Below are 21,801 nucleotides of genomic sequence, written 5' to 3'. Positions count from 1 at the left end.
CCATAAATATAAAATGTATTTAAGTACAGGTTGTAGTCAAGATACTTTGAAAGACACAGATTCAAAGAAGGATCTTAATTCTTTCGGAGTAGACCGTGAATATTTGCTTTCAGAAGATAAAGCAGAAATCATTTTTAATAGGAAAAAAAAGGGCACCAATTCTAAGAAATGAGGTAGCAGTTCTTAGGCAGCAAACATGTCCTTTACCTTACCATGAACACTTTACTAAATTATGCCTGAAGAACAATGAGCTGTTTGTGAATTCCAGAGCATTCCTTATCATGCTTCAGTTGCAGTTTGCTCTTTTCTGATAGATTAACACAGAAGCATTCCATTTCAAATAAGTAGTCCTTTGGGGTTACAGCCCGCAAGCTTTTATGGAGATTTCCCCTCCCCAGCTATAGTCTACTTCTTCCCTGTCCTCAGACCCAACCCCAGCCCACCCACCTCCCACCCTCATCAAGAGGCAGCACGGTAGTTAAATATGTGCTATGGAGTCAGAGTGCCTAGTTCAAATCTTCCTTAAGACTTACTAAGCAACTTACTAAAATACCACAGGGTTGTTCTGAGAAAAACTCAAAACACTCACACAGTGCTTGGTCCATAGAAAACCCTCAAAAAGTAGTTAACATTAACACAATGCTTGCAGAAGCAGACAAGCCCTCATTTGAGCAAATAAGGACAGACAGAATTAAAAAAAACAAACAAACAAAAAAAAACACTCCACACTTACTTCCTGCTGCATGATTCCCCTACTTCCTTGAATTGTATTTACCTGTCATCTAAAGAAAGACTACCTCTTAGATGAGGGCTAACTGCAAAATTAAATGGCAAACTGAGGCATATACAATGCAAGAGTTATAATTGTGAGCTCAAGAGCCAGAGAGCCAGAGTCCAAAAGCTATGTCACTAATTGTGTGATTGGACAAATTGCTTAATTTCTTTGTAGCTCAGTTTCCTTATCAGTAAAAGGGTATTAATAAACAGTATCTATCTTATTGGCTTGTTAACTAAGATTAAATGCATTGAGACACAGAGCCCAGAACAAAGTAAATACCCTCTATATTAGCTGTTATTACATACTTATTCCCCAATCCATACTCATCTAATAAAAAGTTTAAAATGGATTGCAACTATTTTCTTAAGTTGTTTTATGTGTCTAGTTTTTATCACTGAAAATATTAAGTTCCTGGATGACAGTTCACCTTATTACTTAAAATACCTAGCACCAAGGAGGTGCTAAAAAAGCTGTATTAATGATTAGTTATGGAGAAACTATTTCAGCAGAGTGTGAGGATAAACTCCACTAACATCAGCTACACCAGGGAAAAATATACACTTTCGCAAGCACTTCGATAATCAGGTAGAAGATGTGCATTCCCAGAACCCAGCAACTGCATTTCTAAGCATATAACTTTAAGAAACTTACACCCATGCACTGGTGAAACAGACGAGGATTATGACTGCAGCACTATTTGTAATAAGAAATAGAAAATGTCCATCAATAGGGTAAGAAATAATGTATAATATATTCAGTTAATGAATATGATTTATAAGTTAAATGACAGAACTACCTGCATCAACATGAATACGTCTCTACTCAAGTGCATAAAGTTTCAAAAGGACATTGTGGATTATATCATTTTTTGTAAATTTAGAAACAAAACTGTTATGTTCTTTTGTAAATCATTTTGAACAAATGCACATGGGAACGCCATATGCCAATTCAGGGTAGTTTTCCTCTGAAGAGGGAAGGAAGGAAATGAGGACAGAGGAGCTTGGATTAGGTCTGTAACATTTTACGTCTTTAGATATTTGGGTACTGTATCCTACTATAAGAGTACTTCATTAAGAAATGTCCATTAGATCTATTTCTTCGTATCAAAGTACACATAGTCCATACAAAACACACATGTACTTTACAGCAGTTAAATGTATGAAAGGAGATTTCTGCATGACAGTACAGCACATCCTGGAGTAGTGCTGCAAACCATTTAACAGCATGATCAACTACAACTATTACAAGGATTTGTTTGCACAGAAGGAAAGAACGCCTGTAAGAAAGGAAGATGAAAAGGAGAAAGACAAAGGGTCAAATTTTCATTTCGAAATGAACCCTGTGTATCTGCTGATCCTTTGAAGTTCATGGGAGTTCTATCCACAGAGAGACAAAGACTTCATGTAGCACAGAACAGAGTGATCCAAAAGCAAGCTGGGACATCCTGAGAAAAACCTAGAGCCCGAAAAATGATTCCTAGCCTAGGAAAGGTTTGAGAAGAGAAACTCTTGAGTGGAAACACATACAAAAAAGAATAGTTCTTGTAGCCAAGGACTGACGATGACCCATCAGAGTTTTATTTTCATTGGGAACAAGCCGTGGTTTTCTTGGGGCTCTGAAAAAGATATCTAACTCTCAATTTTGTTTCTGCTCAAGAAAAAAAAATGTTTGTAATATTGTTATGCTTCATTTATAATTCTCCTCTTTGTTCATTTTTTGGCAGTTACCATCGTGAGCATTCGGGTGAAGTCTAGCACCCCGCCAAAAATATCAGCATCGTGATTGATGTGTGATTCAAAAAAGCTGTCAAAATGGATACTCCAAAGGAATGAGTCACTCGGCTGGGCCAGGCATGCTAATATTTTTGTACCATATTATAATCCTTTTCATCTGGACCTTCTTAGAGTTGGCTTATTACTTCCTTTCATGCAATTCTAAGCTGACTAAGGGCTACAATAAATGATACAAGGAGCCGGCCAGAATGGGCTCAGACCTTCATTATTAAAATCTAAAAATTAAGGCTATTTCATATGGAAATAGGACATCAAGAAAAACACATGCATAGCTTTAGCCCACACGATTTAAGAACCAACAACCCTTATGGGTCTGAGCACAGAGAATTTTTATCTCACACTAGTCTGACAGTTCTATCAAATATTATTTTATCTTAACAACTTAAAAAAAATTAGATTGCCATTATAAAATGTAAGGTAACAGTGACATTTATCGCTGGGAGAAAAGTGACCAATTGTCCTCACTAGAAAGTAAGGAAGAAAGAAGAATGTGAAAACACATTTTCAGAAAGCTCTAGGCTCTCATTTCTGGATTGTGGTAGTATTTTGACTTGGGACTGGCCTTTGTTTCATAAGGACAGCTCTGTATGATTCAGCAAGATTGACTGTACAGGATATAACTCAAATAGATTAACATAAAATCCTTGCTGGAAGAAAATACAGCAAGGGGTTACTGGGGAAATGCAGCCTGTAATGACATTACTTTGTTTCCTAGGTCAAGTCAGATGGCACTGTGTTCCTGATGTGAAACAACACAGCTTTTATTGAACAAAACTCTTAATCAAATCAAACAGAAAACCATCTATACATAGGTTATACAAATCTTTTTTTTTTTTTTGCAATTATTGGAATTCAGAACAAAGTCCAAATGACTCCAACCATCCCAGAATGGAGCTGAAACCTAACAAAACATAGACCACAGTTACTTCAAAGGCTCAGATGGTCATGACCTTCAGTATATATTCTCATGTGAACAAGGTTCTTAGTGGTCACGACACCTTGCAAAGCAGGTGGTTGCCTGCCCGATTGTGAAAACACACTTCTATTAGGTTTTAAAATACAATAGTCCAATGGCCCGAAACACCAGGGTTTGGTTTTGTTTCCTTCTTCTAGAAAGCACAAATCATACAAGTTAAAATACTCATATAGAGAACGCACACATGGGCCAGACCTTTGGAAACATTCAAACAGCAAAAAAGTAAGTACCATTTTAAGACAAGAGTAGCAAGGAAAAAAAACATCAACTCAATTCTCTGGCACTCCAGGACCCTTCCTCTTTCACTCTTCTTCACATGTGAGACTTAGGATGATTCCACTACAGTTACTAATGAAATTACAGTAGAGTCCCCTAGACTCCACAGCCTAGACCTCAATGCTTGAATAAGGCCAAATTTTAAAAAGGTACAAAGTAATCAGAGCGTTATCACTTTTGGTGAAGCACTTACCCTAAATGCCAAAACGTGACTGCAGTAAGCAATATCCTCCAATTTTCACAAAAATCCAAAGCAGAAAATCTTGAGCCCATCTGACACATATGACTATCAACTACTAAACAGCAAAATCCTGATTCAAATCCAGGTCTAATCCCAAAGTCTGGACTTACAAACAAGCAATTTTTTTAAACAAACTAAACCTTTTTCATTAACTGCTTCATGAAAAAGTTAAGATCCAACACCAAGACTTCCTACAATAAGTTTTGTGAAAAAGACTACAAGTTTTCTGTCAAAGTGAACGCAGGAGACATTTACTCAGTTTCTGATGACTGCACCCTGGTAGCGTAAGCCATGTAGTTTGTCACTCTGCAGGTAGACTCTTCTAACACCTCAATAGCTTCCCCTTGGTATTGGTGCTTCTTACCAGATCCTTCCAAGCTGTTTGCACACAGAGACATGCACAGATGCCAGCTCTTTAAGCATTCAAGCAGACAGAATGCATTTCATCTGTACTTAACGGATTACAACGTTCAGTCAAATTAAGTTTTCTAGATTTCTTGACTTCATCTAAAATGTTACAAGACTTTAACCTTGATAATGTCTTTCTATAGCACATTATATACTTAGCACATGCATATATGATAAATGCCTTTAAAAATACTATAATTTTCATTTTGGTTCCTATCTTTTTGGCTAGACAGCCGATTCCTCAAAGCTGGAGATGACACATTATTCACCTTTTGGTCCTAACATCTTTAACAGGACCTGGCTTGCAGCCAACACCCAAACAAAACACTTGTTGAATAAAATGAATGGGATCACATGGGATCTGTTTTTTAAAAATATGCAATCTCCACAACACGGCGCCCACTGATAAAAGATGAGAATGGCTATTTCCCTCAGAATGCAGAGCATTCCCTCAGAATGCTCTGCTCTTGGTGATAAGTTATCACCAAGAGCAGAGCAAGATGCTTACTGCCTATCCTTTTAGCTGTAACAACACAACCAATTTTACTAGGGACATTTAAAAAAAAAACAAAGGACCCAGGTCAGTTGCCTGAAAGAAAACCTTCAGAGGACAACTGTTACTAGAAAAAGCCAATTTCCAGCAAGCTTATTTGGCCTTTATGATTTCGACAGGGCAGTGGCTTATTCATCCAGTTTTTATTTTACTTTAATCTTTTTTTTTTTTGAAAGATATATAGCTGCTATTGGTTCTGGGTGTGTACCAGCAACATGAAGACAAGGCTGAAAAGATGTTGAACTTACCCTCACAAGGCTTTCATTTCCTTTGAAACATTATATTTTTGTTATTGTGAGTGAAAGCAATTAAGAACACAGCTTCAGAGTCAGTCGAGTTTGACTTCCAGTTCCACTACTTACTGAAAGTATGTCTTCAGACAATTTCCTCCACTTCTCCAATCCTGAGTTTCTCATACATAAAAAGGGACGATACCTATCTTTCAGTTTGCCAGATCTACCTTTCATGTTTACTGAAATAATTAAAGAAATACACAATAAGTGATCTATATTATTATTATTGTATAGGTATCAAACCCACATTTAACTTGCGTGCTGCCTTTAATCCTCTCAAGAAACAAACCCATTAAATTGTACTTAGAGGTTTAATATGATACCAAATGGCATAAATCTATAGACAAGTAAGAAGATTTTAGGAGTCTCCAGCCATCCTCCACTCATTGCTAGAGATTTGAGAGTTAAAGGCAGAATGACCTAAATGCTCAGATATCTGCAAGTACACTTTTCTTTGTGGTTGCTTCTTTAGTCAGCTCAGAAATTGTAAAATATCAACATGCATAAGAATTTTTTTTTTTAGGGTTGTATATCCAGAATTATGCACATATAATTTTATGGGTTACTTAAGAGATTTTAGGAGATGATCTTAACTGTATCCAACTTTTACCTAACAAATAACTTCAGAATTGAACCTCTGTATAAAATTCTTATGTGTCCCTTAAACCAAAATTAAGGAAATACAGGAAAAAGATGGGGGGGGGGGGAGGAAGAAAATCTAAGCAAGAAGATAGCAGCCCACTACAGCCTAAGAAATTTCTTTCTACCATGCCTGTTCCAGGTCAACCAATGGCTTCAAGCAGATAATGGGCTAGAATTCTAAATATTGGCCTTCTAAGTATCTTCTTCTAGAAGAGGCACTGCTCACACTAGCCCATTCTCAAACTGGATATCCCATGGGTCTAGAACAATGACAACCCTGAAATGAGAGTTAAAAAAAAAATCATTTGAACTTAATTAATGGCAAAACTGTAACTGCACAAAGCCACTTATGAGAAACATCTTTGTTATGACACAAAGCCCCTCCCTGATGTTTCCCAATAGGCAAGGTCTGAAGCAGACTGAGCTGGGCCCAACCCACCTGCTGTTCCCTTCATTTGATCAGGGTCCATGGAACCCCATGCTGAGCAAGCTGGGGGAGAAAAAAAACTCAGATTCTGACTAACCTGCTCAACCATCTCAGCGAGGCCCACCTCCTTCATCACTGCTGCCTAGTTTCTTCTCTTCACACTCCCCACCATCTGAACAGTTCCATTTATATGTCTAATCCTCTCAGGTCTGTCTCCCTCCAGTTCACCACTACCACCAGCAACAGACTGAAAGCTCCTTGAGGGTAGGCAATTGGTCTACCTAGTTCAGCACTATACCCCTCAGTGCCCACAACTCAGCCAGGCATATAGAAAGTACTCCGATACTTACAGAGGGCCTGGCTAAACTACAAGCCTTTGTTAAGCAGTGACAAATGAGAAAAACCGCTAAATGTAGAATTAAAAATATGGTCTGGCACAGGCTGAGACCAACCAAGCAACTTAGAAGCCTACTCTCTACTTCTTTTCCAAGAAAACTTTTTCTGACCACTCAAAATACAGAAACATGAACCCCTAGAGTGTCATATATCTGATTATGTGAATATCTCTGAGGTCATTTTCGGTGTATGTTCTCCCAACTATATCCCTAGCCCCTCAAGATGGTCAGATTTTGTATCATGTGACACAGGCTGGACTCATATAGACAAAGTAAATAGCTACGTGTGAATTTACAAATCTAGCCCAAAGTACATGAAGTACCAAGAACAAAAAGCATACGTTTAATGGCATCTTATAGTTCACTCAGAAAAGATATATAGTATAGTAAGTAGAAAGAACCAGGTTCTCTCATCAGACAGGCCTGAATTCAAATCCTACCTCCATCATCTGGTAGTGACCATGCTGTGACTCAGAGCCCCACTGTCTCATTAGTAAAAGCAAAATAATACCTTGATTGCATGACTGTAATGAGCACCAGAGATAATGTTTATAAAGTACATAACGGTCCCCATGAGAACATATAATCATCATTATTTTACAGTGGAAAGCCCCCTGGAATTTTCCTGCAAAGACCCAGAACTGGATCACAAATTCTACCACCTTCTTATATAACTTCAAGCCACAAACCCTCAAGTCTTATTTGCCTCATTTACCAAAAACTCTCAAAATCACAGAAGGTAATGCTTCTGAAAGCACTCTGCAAACAGCAAAGCACTAAATGCAAAAAATAAGAAGTCCTGGGCGGGCCACGGTGGCTCAGCAGGCAGAGTGCTAGCCTGCCATGCCAGAGGACCCGGATTTGGTTCCCGGTGCCTGCCTATGTAAAATAAATAAATACATAAATAAATAAAACCAGAAGTCCTGCTCACTTAAACTTGCCTCACGTCGGATAAAAAAGAAAACATCACCAATATTTTTAAAAAGTCCTTTTCTACGGTGTTATCCACACACCTGACCAAACTACATCACAACATACCGGATCTGGCTTAGTGACAGACAACTGATTTTCTTTGGCCATTTCAACTGTCCTCCTCCCCTTCTTCTATTTCATAAGCCTTCCATAAGAAGTCAAGCGGAGCATGATGCCAAGTTATCTGACGGTTTTGTATTCCTAGGCACCTACTGAAATCAAGTGATATGGGGAATTCCAAGATGAGTAAGAATCTGTGATAATGTGTCATTTCAACACAAAGGCAAGTTATGAGCCTCCAGTGCGGTCAATTAAACAGTTTCTCAGAGCAGCTACTCAACTCCAGGTCCTAGTTCAGTGGGCATTGTTGTCTAATCAAATCAGTAATTAACTGCTAAGATCCTTCCCTGAGCCAAGCACCGAGCTGGATAAGAAAAAGCTGCCAGCAACTATAAAACATGAGCTTTACCTTCAAGGAGCCCACAGTGTGAACTGGCAGATTAAAAAAAAAAAAAAAAAAAAAGGGCATAAACAGATGGCTAAGAATATGATTAGTGACTATAAAGCTACACATAAAAGCATCCCCTTATTTTACAGTCACGCCTCACACAAGGTGATATTTAATCAAGTGGCTCTATGAGTAAGACAGATAATTCATACTATAAAGGGATCAAAGAAAGGAGAGTCGTTTTCTTCCCCTCCCCCAAGCTGGTGTGGGTCCATGAAGACACTTGGAAAAGATGGCATTTAAGAAGAGCCTTAAAAGCTGGATATAATTTCAATAAGCAGAGAAGCAAAGGGAGCATATTCTATGCAAGAGAATCACTGAAAGAAAAAGAGGGAAAGTGTGGGCCTATTCTGGGAACAGAATTACAAGTCAGAGTCCTGTAAAGAAACAGAAGAGATGGGTCTAAGCCACACTTTGATGGCTTTGATGAGCTGGCTGGAGAGGAACACAGAATTTACAGGGGAGAGTACAGAACATAAACCATTAATTGCAAATATGGCCAAAGAGTCCTTAAAAACCAAATTTTATGTCTAGAATAATGAAATAGGGCTCTGATGGAAAAGTTGAACTAGATGATGAATTCACTTTTCAATATTTCAAGAGTGATGGAGAAAGACAACAAAAAGCTAAAAGCCAGATTGAGGCTTCAGAGAAAATACACACAACCCTTATCTATGAACGCATAATTTCAAGTTATCAATGTTCGAACAGCAAATGCTCATTCTCACTGTGGAATTCCCTTCCCATTCATGCTTTACCCGAGGAACAGAAGTTAAAACGTCCTCTTCTAAATATTATGAAAAACAGTGAATCTACACACACTCACATACACATACACACACACTCAAGCATATAATACCATCAGGGTTATCATTGATGATACAACTAAAAGCAACAGGAAGAAGCTGTATTACCTAATGGTAGGTCCTACTGGACTGAGGAAATTTCTCACAGGAAGTGGTAGAAACCTCATAGCTAGGGACATTTAGAATCAGACCACAAGGCACAATCCTGTGGCCTACTTTCTTCCACATAAGTCTGACCACTCGAAAAGTGAATTCTGGTGAGCTAGAGAGGCTGGGCAGGCAAGGAGCCAAGTCTAACCGTGTTTGAAGAAAAACACTGAGAATGAGAGTCTGATTCCTGATCTGTTGGTTGCTGACAATAATGTATTCACTTAGAAAAAATTCATCAATCTGTACACATATAATATGGGCCTGTTTCTGTCTGTATATTACTTTTCAGTAAAAAAATGTTTAAATGATGATTTGGAAAGATCATTCTAAAGAATAACAAAAAAATCGTTTTAAATTTCTCCATTAATATAAAAACCAGAGAAAGCCAACCTTGGAATTTCTGAAAATTATTGGTGAAATAACAAAAATATGGATGTCTAACGGCAAAGAATGACCTCAGTTAAGTGAAGATTAGGGCCTCACAGATTCAGAGAGAATGCAGAGATTTCTAAACCAAATAAAGGCTTTCCAAAAAGCCTACCCTGAGACCCAGAGACTCAGTACCCAGAGACTGTACAGTGAAAGGACACTGGAGAGGCTGAATGCTTCCACAAACCCAGGAGAACACAAAAGAACTCTGGATGGCCCAATTAGTTGGCAGGTGAATGAGGATTTCTTTGTAAGAATCATGCATCACCAATTCCAAGTTTATGGCTTTCTGGCCTCATGACTTCAGACTGAATTGGTTTCCCAGAAGCACCAGCATTGCATGTTCTCAGGAATAAAGAATCCAGATTAGTCAAGACAGCCCATGTCACTAAAAGGGGAAAGCATCCTTGAGAGAACTACAAGGGCATCTTACATTGGGGACTGAAAGTGCCAGAAAGGAAACTAACCTGTAGAACTATTCAATTGACTCGTCTTTCAATTTAGGCTCCCCAGATTTCACCAATAAACATCTGGAGGTATTGAACTCACTAGGCAAAATGAGTTGCCATGGTGCAAATCTAATCACGTTATAATCAACTCCTCCTGCTATTTGTTTTCTAAATGTTTTCTTGTTTTATAGGAGAAAACAATAACATTATTCACTAAAGGCAGAAGAGATCATTATCAATCTGCCATTGTAGAATAGTCATCATCTTTACCTTTCCCATCAAAATAAAGCCCATTACTCACCTTTATCTAACATTCCCATCCAAATCCGTACTTTCTCATCCTGTTCCCAATTCCTACTGGAAGGTTTTATCTGGACATAAACCAACTACCTATATTTCCTTGAAAGACTTATTCAAGTTTTTAAAGGAAAATGAGACAATAATTGCTGCTATCCTCTCAGTTCCAGGAAACCACATATGCTGTCTTCAACCCCCAAACCACTAATGCTAAAGATCATGAATAAGAGGAATGTCTATCTGCTTACATTTTAACTAACAAAAGAATGACTAGAGTCTTGCATGAAGAACAATCGGCTCATTCTTGACCTCAAATTCTATTTATCTTTCTATTCTCAAAGCTAATTGCTTATATAAGCATGCCAATTTGCCTTGATTATAGGATTGTTAATAAATGAATGTTGTTTACATTTCACAAGTGCATTTGAATTTCACTCCAGGAAGCCAAGCTCATCAAATCTTTGTAAGTGGTAAAACCAGAGATGAAAGCAAAAGCCCTGCATTGAACCAACAAACAGAACAGAGGCCGAAGCAAAACTACAATTGCTCTATTGACTGTTCTACTCCAGAATATACCTCATGGTCACTATTTAATCTTTAGGAATAATATATCAAAGAGATTTCTCTGAGAATTTGTTATTATTATTTCATGGTCATACCTTAAATACATAAATCTATCATTCAACATGCTTTGCTCCATTTCTCCTGTACTTCATCTCTTGCTGCTTTGGGTTGAATCAGACATTTTTAGGAGATTTGTTTTCCTTTTTAACTCTTCTCAACTTTGCATAATTTCTCCAATTTTTCTCTTACATCTTATTCCTTTCCTTTACTCGTCTGCTCTTTTCACTCTGGTCTTAACCCATGTTTGTCTTTAGACAGGCAGAAAAAAGAATGGGGGAGAAAACACTCCTCTGGCACAGCTGTTCTCAACTTTGGCTGCGCGTTCACATCTACTTGGGAGCTTTAAAACACCACAGCCAAATTTAACAGTACCTCTGGGAGTGGGTCCCAGGCATCTGAGACCCACTCCTTTAGCCTATCAATCCTGCCAGTACCCTACATTAAACAGGTGTAAAGTGTTCTGTCAAACTTCCACAGAAAATAAGAAAAACAAGGAAAGGATGTCAGGTTCACAAGCAAACGCTCAACTCAAGACAAGACTTAATTAAGACAGGTGAAAACAGATATTTTCAGGCACCAATCACACGTTAGTACCCCAGTGCCAGGCACATGACCAAAAATGTGAACTATCTGACATATTTCCCAAAGTCAACAGGTTTTTAGCATAAACCAGGCCATTGGCACAGAAGTAAAACAACTGAAATTACTCCTAGAGATGGCAGGGTCTAAACACCACAAGGCTTTAGGTTTCCGTGGCAATGGATACAGGGCTTACAAATGCAATAAAGCTTCTACAGAAAGAAGAGTGGACTAAGGTCACATGTGAAGTAAGAGTCATTAGAGTCAGTTACAAGCTATACAAGAACACTGAAGATGTGATCAGCACAACAGTTTTGGTGTGTCCTGGAAACTACAGAAAGTTCGTGGTAAGGTGGCCACCTATAAGCTCTGATGCCACTGGTCAAGTTTTCTGTTTCTTTTTTAACAGAATAAGAGAAAGTACGTTTATATTTGTCCTCAAATGCCACTAATCCCTCCAAGTAGGGCCTTGGTATCTCCCAACTTGGGGATCGATTCCCAGCCACCCAGGTCCCTATCTGTGGGAACTTACTTGAATCACAGTCCATGAGGAAAAGCCTACCAGCTCTTCCCTGGACATTGCTTCCAAATTAGTTTCTATCAGTTGGGAATCACTTAGTCCTCGGTGTTATGTTCAAAGAAGGGCTTCTGGAGAGGAGGAAAGGGTAACTGCGAAGAGACCATTTATAGAATGAATAGACACCATTTTAAAGGGGAGAAGAGAGATGAGGCATTTGAACATGACCACACATCCAAGAAGCCTCTCTACAGAAGTTGTGGACCCAAAGCCTGGGGCTATGCTTCTCTAGAGAAAAAAAAAAAATCTGGCATTCCCTGTCAATTAGTGGGGGAAGGGAGGTCTCACTGAGGAGCCACTCAAAAGAGAGGATCTGCCAGACAGCTGCACAACACACACCCCACCCTCATCCCTCCTAAACTCTTTAAGTCTGTACTATTCTAAGAATCCACTGCTTTGTACCTCAAAGCAATACTTCAACCCTCAAAGAGGGTTCCAGGTACCAGGGCCATCTTGCCAAACAGAAGCAATCATATGGAATCCATGCTTCGACAGCCACTTTCATTCCATCTATTACTTATTTAAATTTGACAGCCAGGCAGCCCACTTTACCTTGACCTTAAATCCCCAAGCCCCAAGTATTGAAAGAAAGGCACAAGTTCATTAAAACCAGCTCTTCAGCAACAGTTTTTGCAAAATCTAATGAACTTGCAGAACAAACATGAGCTTATCCTTATTTTGTGTTCTCTGAGCACAGATACCTATCGAGAAATCCTTCTCAATTCTCAGGTATTATAAATCTAGCTAAAATCTGCAGGTAGCAAACTCACCTCGAGGAGGGCATTTTTCATGCCAGTACCACAGACGCTATAACACAGGGGGTTGGCATGACCTTCCAATTCTCAGCATCTTTCACACAGCATCTGTTTGAACAATTCTAATGAACAGCATACTATCCTTTCTGAAGCATCAAATTTCTTTTTTTTTCAACCATTCTGAAAGTTAGAATATTCTTCCTTATGCTTATGTAAATTCTACCCTAGACCATACAGATCACAGCTACACACTCTTCTTCACAAAAGCTTTCAAAAATGTGAAGTCAGGGGTGCACGGGTAGTTCAGTGGTTACAACGCCTGCCTTCTATGCTGGAGACCCGGGTTCGATTCTCAGACCACACACCCAAAAAAAAAAAAAAATGTGGTGTCAGGTAATAGATCCCAATATACTGTATTCTGGAAATGCTATTCTTTCAAGTGCTATGACTTCCATCATCTTATTTAATTCTCACAACTAGTCTAATAGTTGTGTCAAATTCCTACTTTACAGAGGAGGAAAAACAAGAACCAGAGAAGAGTTTAATTTGCCCAAGCTGGTACAGCAGATATGATCCTCTCAGCTAGGTCTCCTGCCTTCCAGACCAATGCTCTTTGCTAAATGACTCTTAGACTTAATGATTTAAGGGTAGGCATACTTCTGCTCCACCAATTTTCTTTAGTTCACATTGCTGCCAGTCTGTCTCTCACTGGAGATAAGCATTTGTATTCAGAGAATATTCTTTGATCATCATCCATCTTAGGTAGCCAAATATATTTTCAGTTTTTATTGGTATTATTGAGGGGAAGGGAGGGGGCTGGCAAAACATACCCTGACAAAATAAAACAGCTTTGGAAGGTATTGCCCAGAATGCGATTGTAATGGTTAGAAAGTGATAACATTCTAGCCCCCTTTCCCACCCCTTTTCCCTCAGGACAGGGAGAAAGGCTGGGAGAACACAAATCAGCAAGCGTCTGATGGCATAACTGTGCTCCTGCCCATCCATCTGCTTAATAGACTTCCTAACAAGTGCTCTCCTTGGAAGTGGTTGAAAGCCAACAACGCTCTGCAGTGGGTAATAAACTTAAATGTTCAAACTTGACCTTCTTTGTCCCTATCACAAGTAAGGACATCTACAGTGTGTGCACTGCAATAGCAGGCTGTCTCTTCCTTCTGATTTGGGGAACTAAGCTTCCCAGCCAAGGTATTTCAAGTCTGCTTTGAAAGGAAACACTGAAGGGCATACCTTTGAACCAATCCAATACTTAACTCCATGTCTGAAAACAAAACATCATCTCGAAGATAGCAAATATCTGACATCCAAAGAGAACCATCAGATGCATTCACTTCTGTCACTGAGCAACCCTAACTTTTAAGAAATGTCTGCCAATTGTATATAGTGTGAAACTCATGTTTACTGGATTTAGGAATCTTTTATTTATTTATTTATTCATTTAGGAATCTTTTATTCATTCATTCGTTCATTCATTCATTCATTCATTTATCTTTACAACTAGTCCCAGGCTCTTAGAGGGGGGAAAGCAGAGCTCCAAATCCCAGAGTGGTTATTTGATAACGACAGGGCTTTGGGCAATTTCAGTAACCTTATTTTCTCTTCTATATTGCTGCTAAGAATGTGGAAGAACAACTCAGCACAAGGGCTGACTCACAGTAGGCACTCAGAAAATGTTCCCACTTCCTAAAAATGAATGACTACATCCAACCTCAGGGCAAGCGTAGAAACAGAAGAGGAAACTGACTCAATTTAATCAAATACCAAAGCAGTTTCCAGTATCAAACATAAGATAATTCTGCCTTAAATCATTACTTCCTAATCTGTCTTTTAAAATCTGTTTGCAGAGCTACCTGACATCTGATATCACAGAGCTACAGCAGCTAAGGCAGGGGACTTAAAATCATCCTTTCCACTAAAGCCCAAAGAAAGAATCCTTAGGACAGTTCCTCCACAAGACATTTTAAGTTACAAATAGTTACTGCAAGTCAAAAATTACTGAGCAATATTACAGAATGTCTAATATAGAAAAGGTATTCTTGGTCAAAGAACATCAGCTGCTGGCCACATCCATCAATAATTACCTTCACAGCATAGTTTTGAAACTACAAAGCATAGGGGTATTTACATGTATCTCCAACAACAGAAATGTTTAATAAATACAAAGGAACGCCACATGGATCTTTAGTTATAAATGAGTGCACTCCCCAAAAATAGACATTACCTGCAAAATATAAAAAACACATACACCCTAAGGGAGCAAAGAGTGAACTAGACAGCTGAACTTAGAATTCACAAAACACTTCCACTGAAGAATTTAAGAGACAATGCACGGTGCATACATGAACAAAATCCTATCACCTTATAGCTGTATCTGAAAGGTAAATACAAGGATGCCAAATGGTTAAATATACACATAGTCAGTAGTCTTCTCACTTTAATATAAGTTTTAAAACTACTATTACCATAGTGCTTAAGACAAAGGCAGGGAAGTGGAGACTCTCCTTAGGAGTATTAAGCTCCTAAAATTTGGATCCAATTTTTGCTAGACATTATTTTATAGGACGTCAGTAACTCAAATCTCTATTTTTTTAAATCTAATTTTTTTCCTATAAAAAATATAAAAACTCGAAAAATAATACTTTTTCGAGTTTACCCCTCCCCTGATCTTAATCCAGTAGTCTTTTACTCACTTCTGCACTCCTCTCCATTCATAGCAACTAATTTTTAGATGTTTACAATTTAATCCATGAAACTGATGGGGGATAGTCATTAAGTAAGTTTGTTCTGTCGTAAGGTTTTCTTCACTTTAAATAAGTTGGTCTTCTGTAATTTTAATTTTTACTTACTCTTACCCAAGGCATTAAATATCCTAGAGCTTGGGGGTTGGGAGGAATTGTTTTTAATACCTGAAATAGCGCATTAATTATTGATATAAGCCATATTTACAATGAGATGTTTGTACAGCTTTCAATACAATATCCCTATTTGGTTCCTCCTGGAACATCTAATGATCTTCATTATATAGGAAAATAAAACTAATACTGATCATGCCAACAAGATTCCATTGTCTAAGGATAGAGGATTCCCCTCCCCCTGCACCCCCCCACCTCAATATTTTTAAAAAGCTATCACCTAAAACTTGTCCTTCAAACTTGGTGCACAATTAAACGATTTGACTGTTTTCATGATGAAAAAGCATTTTATGATGAAAAAGCGAAGTTCAGAGTGTCACATGTACAACTTCAGAAAAAACTAACAAAAGAAATTACTGTAAAGTTGGTACTTCTTTCAATCTGTAGAGATGGTTGGAAAAGTTCCCTTTTAATCTTTTTTGTAAGTCGCCAAAGAGCAAGTAGAGCAGATTAGGGAGAGAAGATTAAAACACTGCCCCAAAATCTAAATGCATCCCTAACTAGAAGAATCCCAAACCAAGGCTCTCCACAAGACTTTGTTTCTATTCATAGGAGGTCAGCCTGGTTTTGTTTTCGTTTGTTATTGCTGTGTGTGTGTGTCTGTATGTCTGTATGTCTGTGTGTGTGTGTATTTTTGAGATTTAGAATATTGTAAACACTTTTTAAAAGGACTTTATCCAGTAACTATGTGTGACTCACAGTAAAGTTAAAGTAGCCACAATAAACAACTGTCGCCCCAAGGAAACTGCCCACGTACTAAATTTGTGACTGGTAAACTTAATAGTAACACAAATCCACCGCGTTAATGACAGGACATTATTTTTCTAAAGATTCATACCATGTGTTGTTAATCAGCTCATGCAAAAGATGACCATCCCAGTTGAGCTGAATTTAATTGCATTATTATTATGGTTACTGCACTGGTTTTCCCGTATCACTGGCCCTTCCAGCACAATCTTCACTCACACACTCACAAGCAGTACCAGAAGACAAGAAGAACATCCAGAGTCAGGAGGTCTTGTAGGAAGAGGATTTTGAACAAACACGTTTGCCTCTGGAAAGACAGGCCAAATGTGCACCAGCCTGCTTGGAGAAGTAATTATGCTTATGCTGTCTCATTTCAGAGTGTCCCATCTTGCACAACGGTGGGAGCAGCTGTGGGAAATCATGAAGATGCAAAGCAAGACAGGCAACCTCATCTACCTCCTGGACTGCCACACCAGAGTTTCCATGTGGTATGAAAAAACCTCCTTTCTTCAAAGGGCACAAAGCTAACCTGCCATCCAAAACATTATTCCCCATACCAAACTTTTAAAAGCCTAAATAAAAAAAAGCAATTTTAATAACCCAGTGCTGGTCTCAGAAAACCGGTTTTGATCTAGTCCATGGACTCGGGTGCTTTTCCAAAGATGTGAGGCTACACGCCAAAATTCTCCAAACAGGCACAAATGTTGGCTGTCTTGAGCACAAGTTTGTCTTGCTGCCTAGACTTCTGGAGTTCAGAGGTAATCCGCTGGGAAAAGGAGCAGCTACAGGAAGTATACAAGTGTGAAGAATGAGAGAGCATCCAATTTTGCCCATCTTCCTCCCAGCGTCCCTAAAAAGACGCTGGAACACTGAAAAATATAGTCCGGGGGCCATCTGCTACAGCCCCTTCTGGGACAAGGTGGAGGAGGCCTCCACGCCCTCTTGAGCTCACTGTTCTGACAGGCCCTGCCTGGGAGGGGCCCAGAAACTTAGTCCCAGCAGGAAAGGGAGAAAGAAGGAATAATCAGTCTTGGATTTGAGGAGCTGGAGGCTGAGGAAAGCGGAATGCGGGAGGGAGCGGGGGACTTGGCTGGGTGTGCTGGGGGCGGGGAGGGGTCGCCCATGTTGTCAGGACAGCTCGCAGCACGTTCCCGCAAAATTGCACATTTTTGTGGTTAAAGACTTAAGACCATAAAGAACGCGCTGAGGCAAAGCTTCTCCCCCGTCTGGGTTTGTCCTCTCCTCGCTTAGGGACCCAGGCGCCGCGCTGCTGGGGGTTTCCGTCCCTTTCCCTTTCGCGGGAGCAACCCAGAGCCAAGCCGCGACACAAGACCTCCCCGACTTTGCCTTCGCGCACGCCCGGCGCCGGCGGCCGGCCACATGCACCCATCTGCTAGGGGCGCCCGCGGGATGCTCGGCAGGCGCCCGGGACCTGCGGCTTTGCGGGTGTTTTTATTGTTGTTATTTTAATAACAAAAAACCCTAGCAGCTCGCTGCCCCCTCCTCCTGGACCCGCGCCACCTTCCCCTCACACCCACGCCGCACCTCCCCGGGCACACGCGCTGCGAGGTGCCTCTCCAGCCAGACAATGGGTTGGGACCAGTAGGGCAGCCCGCCCCGAGCCTCCGGCTCCATCCCAAGGCACCAAGAGAGCTGAGCCCCGGAGGCCCGAAGAGGGGCGGAAAGGAGTGAGGAGGGGAGGCCACAAGGGGGAAGGTGGGAGCCTCCCCCAGCGGACAGGAGGCTCGCTCCCGGCGCGGGGAGAAAGGGAAGAGGCGGGGGTCGGCTGCGCAGCCGGGCCAGGGGCCCCGGGTGTCCACGCTCGGCAGCCGCCGCGCACTTACCAGTACTATGGCAAATCGCTCCTCCAGTTCACCTGGCTCAGGCATCGGCAGCTTCAAAGGCACATTGTGCGCCCTGAAATCGGTCTGCTGCGAATCCATGCTCCCCGCGTTGCCCATGTCGGCAGCGCGCCGGGGCCGGGGGCTGCTCCGGGCCCCTAACGTCCGCGTCGCAAATCAGAAGCGCTCCCGGCAGTCGGCTCCCGCCCGCTGGAGCGACCTGCCCGGTTCCCGCCCTCCGCCGCGCCCCGGCTAGTGTGCGGCGCGCACAGCTCTCTAGCAGCGTTCAGATTCGAGCCTTCCCCCAGCCTCCCTCATGCTCCCTGCCGCGCCAGCACAGCCCCGGCCTCTTTGCCTCGGGAGAGGTCGTCAGAGCGCTGGGCGCCTATCTGCATGTTGCTCCGCTTGCGCACAGCCTCCTGCCACCGAGCGCAGCGAGCCGGCGCGTGGTCCCTCCTGCTCGGCCTCCCGCCGGGGCCGCGATCGCCGCTGACACTTCCAGCCGCTGGCCGGCGACCACAACGCCTGCTCGGCTAACACCTCGAGCAGACAAATGCGGCTCCGCACTCGCGGACACAATGCCCCCTCTCGCCGGGCCCCCGCCCCCCACCCAGCTCCACCCCTTCGCCCCGCGGACTGCCGGGACGCGTAGTTTCTGCCCAAAGTGTCCGTTTGCAGAAACCACGGCTTGCTCTGGAGCACCAAGTCTAGTTAAAGACCGCTTTCAGCGAAGGCATCCTGTACGCCTCTTTCAGAGCTTATGTCTCTTGTGACCTCACTCACCCCCACAGTAGAAGTAGCTACTTCATCAACATTGTATCTGACACTTAATGAATGAATGAATCCAATCAATCGAGTGGCTGCATGCATTCTGATTTAAATTTCAGAAGATTGCTAATGTTGAAAAAGATCTAGTTCATTAAGGTGCCTAAAAGGTATTGGCAACGTCCTATTTCATAAGCTGGGTGGTGGATCCATTCGTGCTTGCTTTCTGTTTTTTTTCCTATGTATGTTATATATTATTCTGTGATTGAAATATTTTATAAATAAATAGATTCATTTATGGGTATATATGTGTATGTATGTGTATCCACTATGGACACGTGTGTTATGAATTACGGTTAGAAACCCAGGACTTGGATGAGAAGAATTCAATTCAAAACAAACACCTATCAAACAGCTATTAAGTATGAGTTACTGTGTTCCCTACTGGGAGAAAGAGGATTGGCCCTGATCTCAAATATTTCACAATCTAGTGAAGGAGAAAATTTACACAAATAACTAAAGGGTCAAGCGATCCTGTGAGAATGGATATAAGGACAGAGTGCATTGGAAGGCATTTGGGATAATGTTGAGAAGTGACTGCAATTGTCATTCCAACACAGCAGTCTTGTGCCAGGTGCACTGAAGAGAAGATTGGGCCCAACCCTGTCCTCTGAGGTCTGTTTCAGACTAAGAACTAAACAGCTGCTCATGTAAATTTCAAAGATACCCACCTGGCTCACTAGCCACTGAATTCCAACAACTGGTTCTTTCTTAGCTTAAAGCTGTGTTTCTTAATCCTGGTTGTGTATAAGATTCACTTGGGGAGCTTTGTGTTAAAACTACACACACCTTGGTCCCTACCTACTATCAGATACTCCCGAAATTGAGAGCTGGAGCTTGGGCAAGTGTATGTTTAACAAGCTCCTCAGGTGATTACGATATGCAACTAGGGTTGCTATCATTCTCTTGTTAAAAAGCAAGTTCTTCTGGATGAGGCACCACACCGAAATTCATCAAGGACCACATTTCCTAAAGCTTTATAAATTCCAGATGCCTTGAGCATAGTAGATACTCAATGACTAATTGACAAGTGACTTTCACCGAAAGCTTATGGAGATTTTCCCTGAGAAGTTGGTCAATACAGGAAGAAAAAAATACAAAGAAATAAAGTGCTGCTTTCCTCTGGAGACTGCCTCAGAATCTAGTTGGCCTCTCTACCTCCTACAGTTTTGGAGTTCTGATCTCATTGAAAGCTCTGTTCTCTATGATGAAGTGCCTCAGAGAAGGAAATAGTGTCCAGACCAGCTGTCATCCCCCAAACCACCCAAAGCAACACTCCACTTCCTCAGACTCCTCAATTCACCTAGAAGCCAAAGATGCAACATCTTCATCACTAGCCATGTACACAATGAGTACAGAGCAAAGCTCAGGAACCATCTTGGCACTGCCTGCCTGCGTGAAGCTGAAGATATTCTCCTTCCTGTGGATTCCAGAGAGGATTTAAATTTCCAGAGTTTGTAAGCTTTGGAAAATGCTCCTGGAGGACTTTTCACTATAGAGACATGTGGACCTGACATCAGTGAAAGTAGAAGCCCCGTTTATGAGGCATGTCTTCCAGAGATAGTGGGATCAGGACTCCAGTCACTGAGTTTGGGTGCTACCTGATCTCTGGCATGAATGATGCTAAATACATTCCAGCTTTGATTAAGAAAACTGGGAAGAGAAGTCCCCACCTGGGCAAACTAGAAGTACATTTTGCCCACCTAAGGAAACATCCAATCACTAAACAAACTCCTGAGGAGTCTGGAACTGCACAACTGTGAAATTTCTAAGTCATGGCTTCTCAAGGAAAGCGACTTCTCTCCACTACAATTATTGCAGTATTTTGTCCTGGACTGTATCCCTGTGTTCAATGACAGGCAGCTAAAGGCCTTGTCCAGGCTGAAGGCACTGTGCTCCCTGGAGCTGGTGAATCTTCCTCTAATGTCTGATGAGGAGCTCATGATGGCCTTCTCTGAAGTTGAAGACCTCTACAACCTAAAACTCGTGAACTGCTCCTTCTCAGCATATGGGCTCCTATAAACTGTGGGTCAGTATCTTCAGAAGCTACAAAAGCTCATTATCAGTGTGAATGGACTCACAACCAAAGGAGTATCTCAACTAGAAAGGACAGATTCACTGCAACATTTGGGACTAAATGGTCCTTCCACCAGTGAAGACTGGAGTGGAGGTCCTTCCTCCACTATTCACATCCTCTCTGTTTGCCACAAGTTGCCCAGACTCCAAACCTTCAACCTCCTTGACATCTATGTCCCAGACAAGGGGACCAAGGATGCCAAGGTTCATCTGGGGGAAATGATGCTCCCCTTGTTTCAATGAAAAGCCATCCATTGGCTACCCTCAGTTCTAGCCGAAAGTCATCCACTGACTGATGGAAGTGATGCCACAACACGACTCAGACCTATTCCTCCTTACACATCCTGTGCCATTTTATTTATTCCTTTTCCTGTGAAATGGTTATCACTCTGGGGTTCCTATTTCCAGAGATATTTTGAATACTGAGAGGACGTCACTTCCTAACAACTGTGGCCAG

General features: G+C 41.3%; 1 protein-coding gene across 5 annotated transcripts in view; it reads right to left on the bottom strand.

Moving 5' to 3' along the window:
- Positions 1–19,013, bottom strand: part of FMNL2 (formin like 2) — a 335,576-nt gene extending 316,563 nt beyond the window's left edge. For 4 of the 5 annotated variants that reach the window (XM_077153833.1, XM_077153840.1, XM_077153838.1 and 1 more), the window contains exon 1: positions 18,447–19,013. In XM_077153833.1, coding sequence (XP_077009948.1) covers positions 18,447–18,563 — 117 coding nt within the window. In that variant the 5' untranslated portion in view covers positions 18,564–19,013. The remainder of the gene's footprint in view (positions 1–18,446) is intronic. The other variant, XM_077153835.1, reaches the window with a different exon arrangement.
- Between the last annotated feature and the right edge of the window lie 2,788 nt (positions 19,014–21,801).

Source organism: Tamandua tetradactyla, chromosome 3, assembly GCF_023851605.1.
Source record: "Tamandua tetradactyla isolate mTamTet1 chromosome 3, mTamTet1.pri, whole genome shotgun sequence".
Classification (NCBI taxonomy): Eukaryota; Metazoa; Chordata; class Mammalia; order Pilosa; family Myrmecophagidae; genus Tamandua; species Tamandua tetradactyla.
This window is presented reverse-complemented; position numbering and strand designations above follow the sequence as displayed.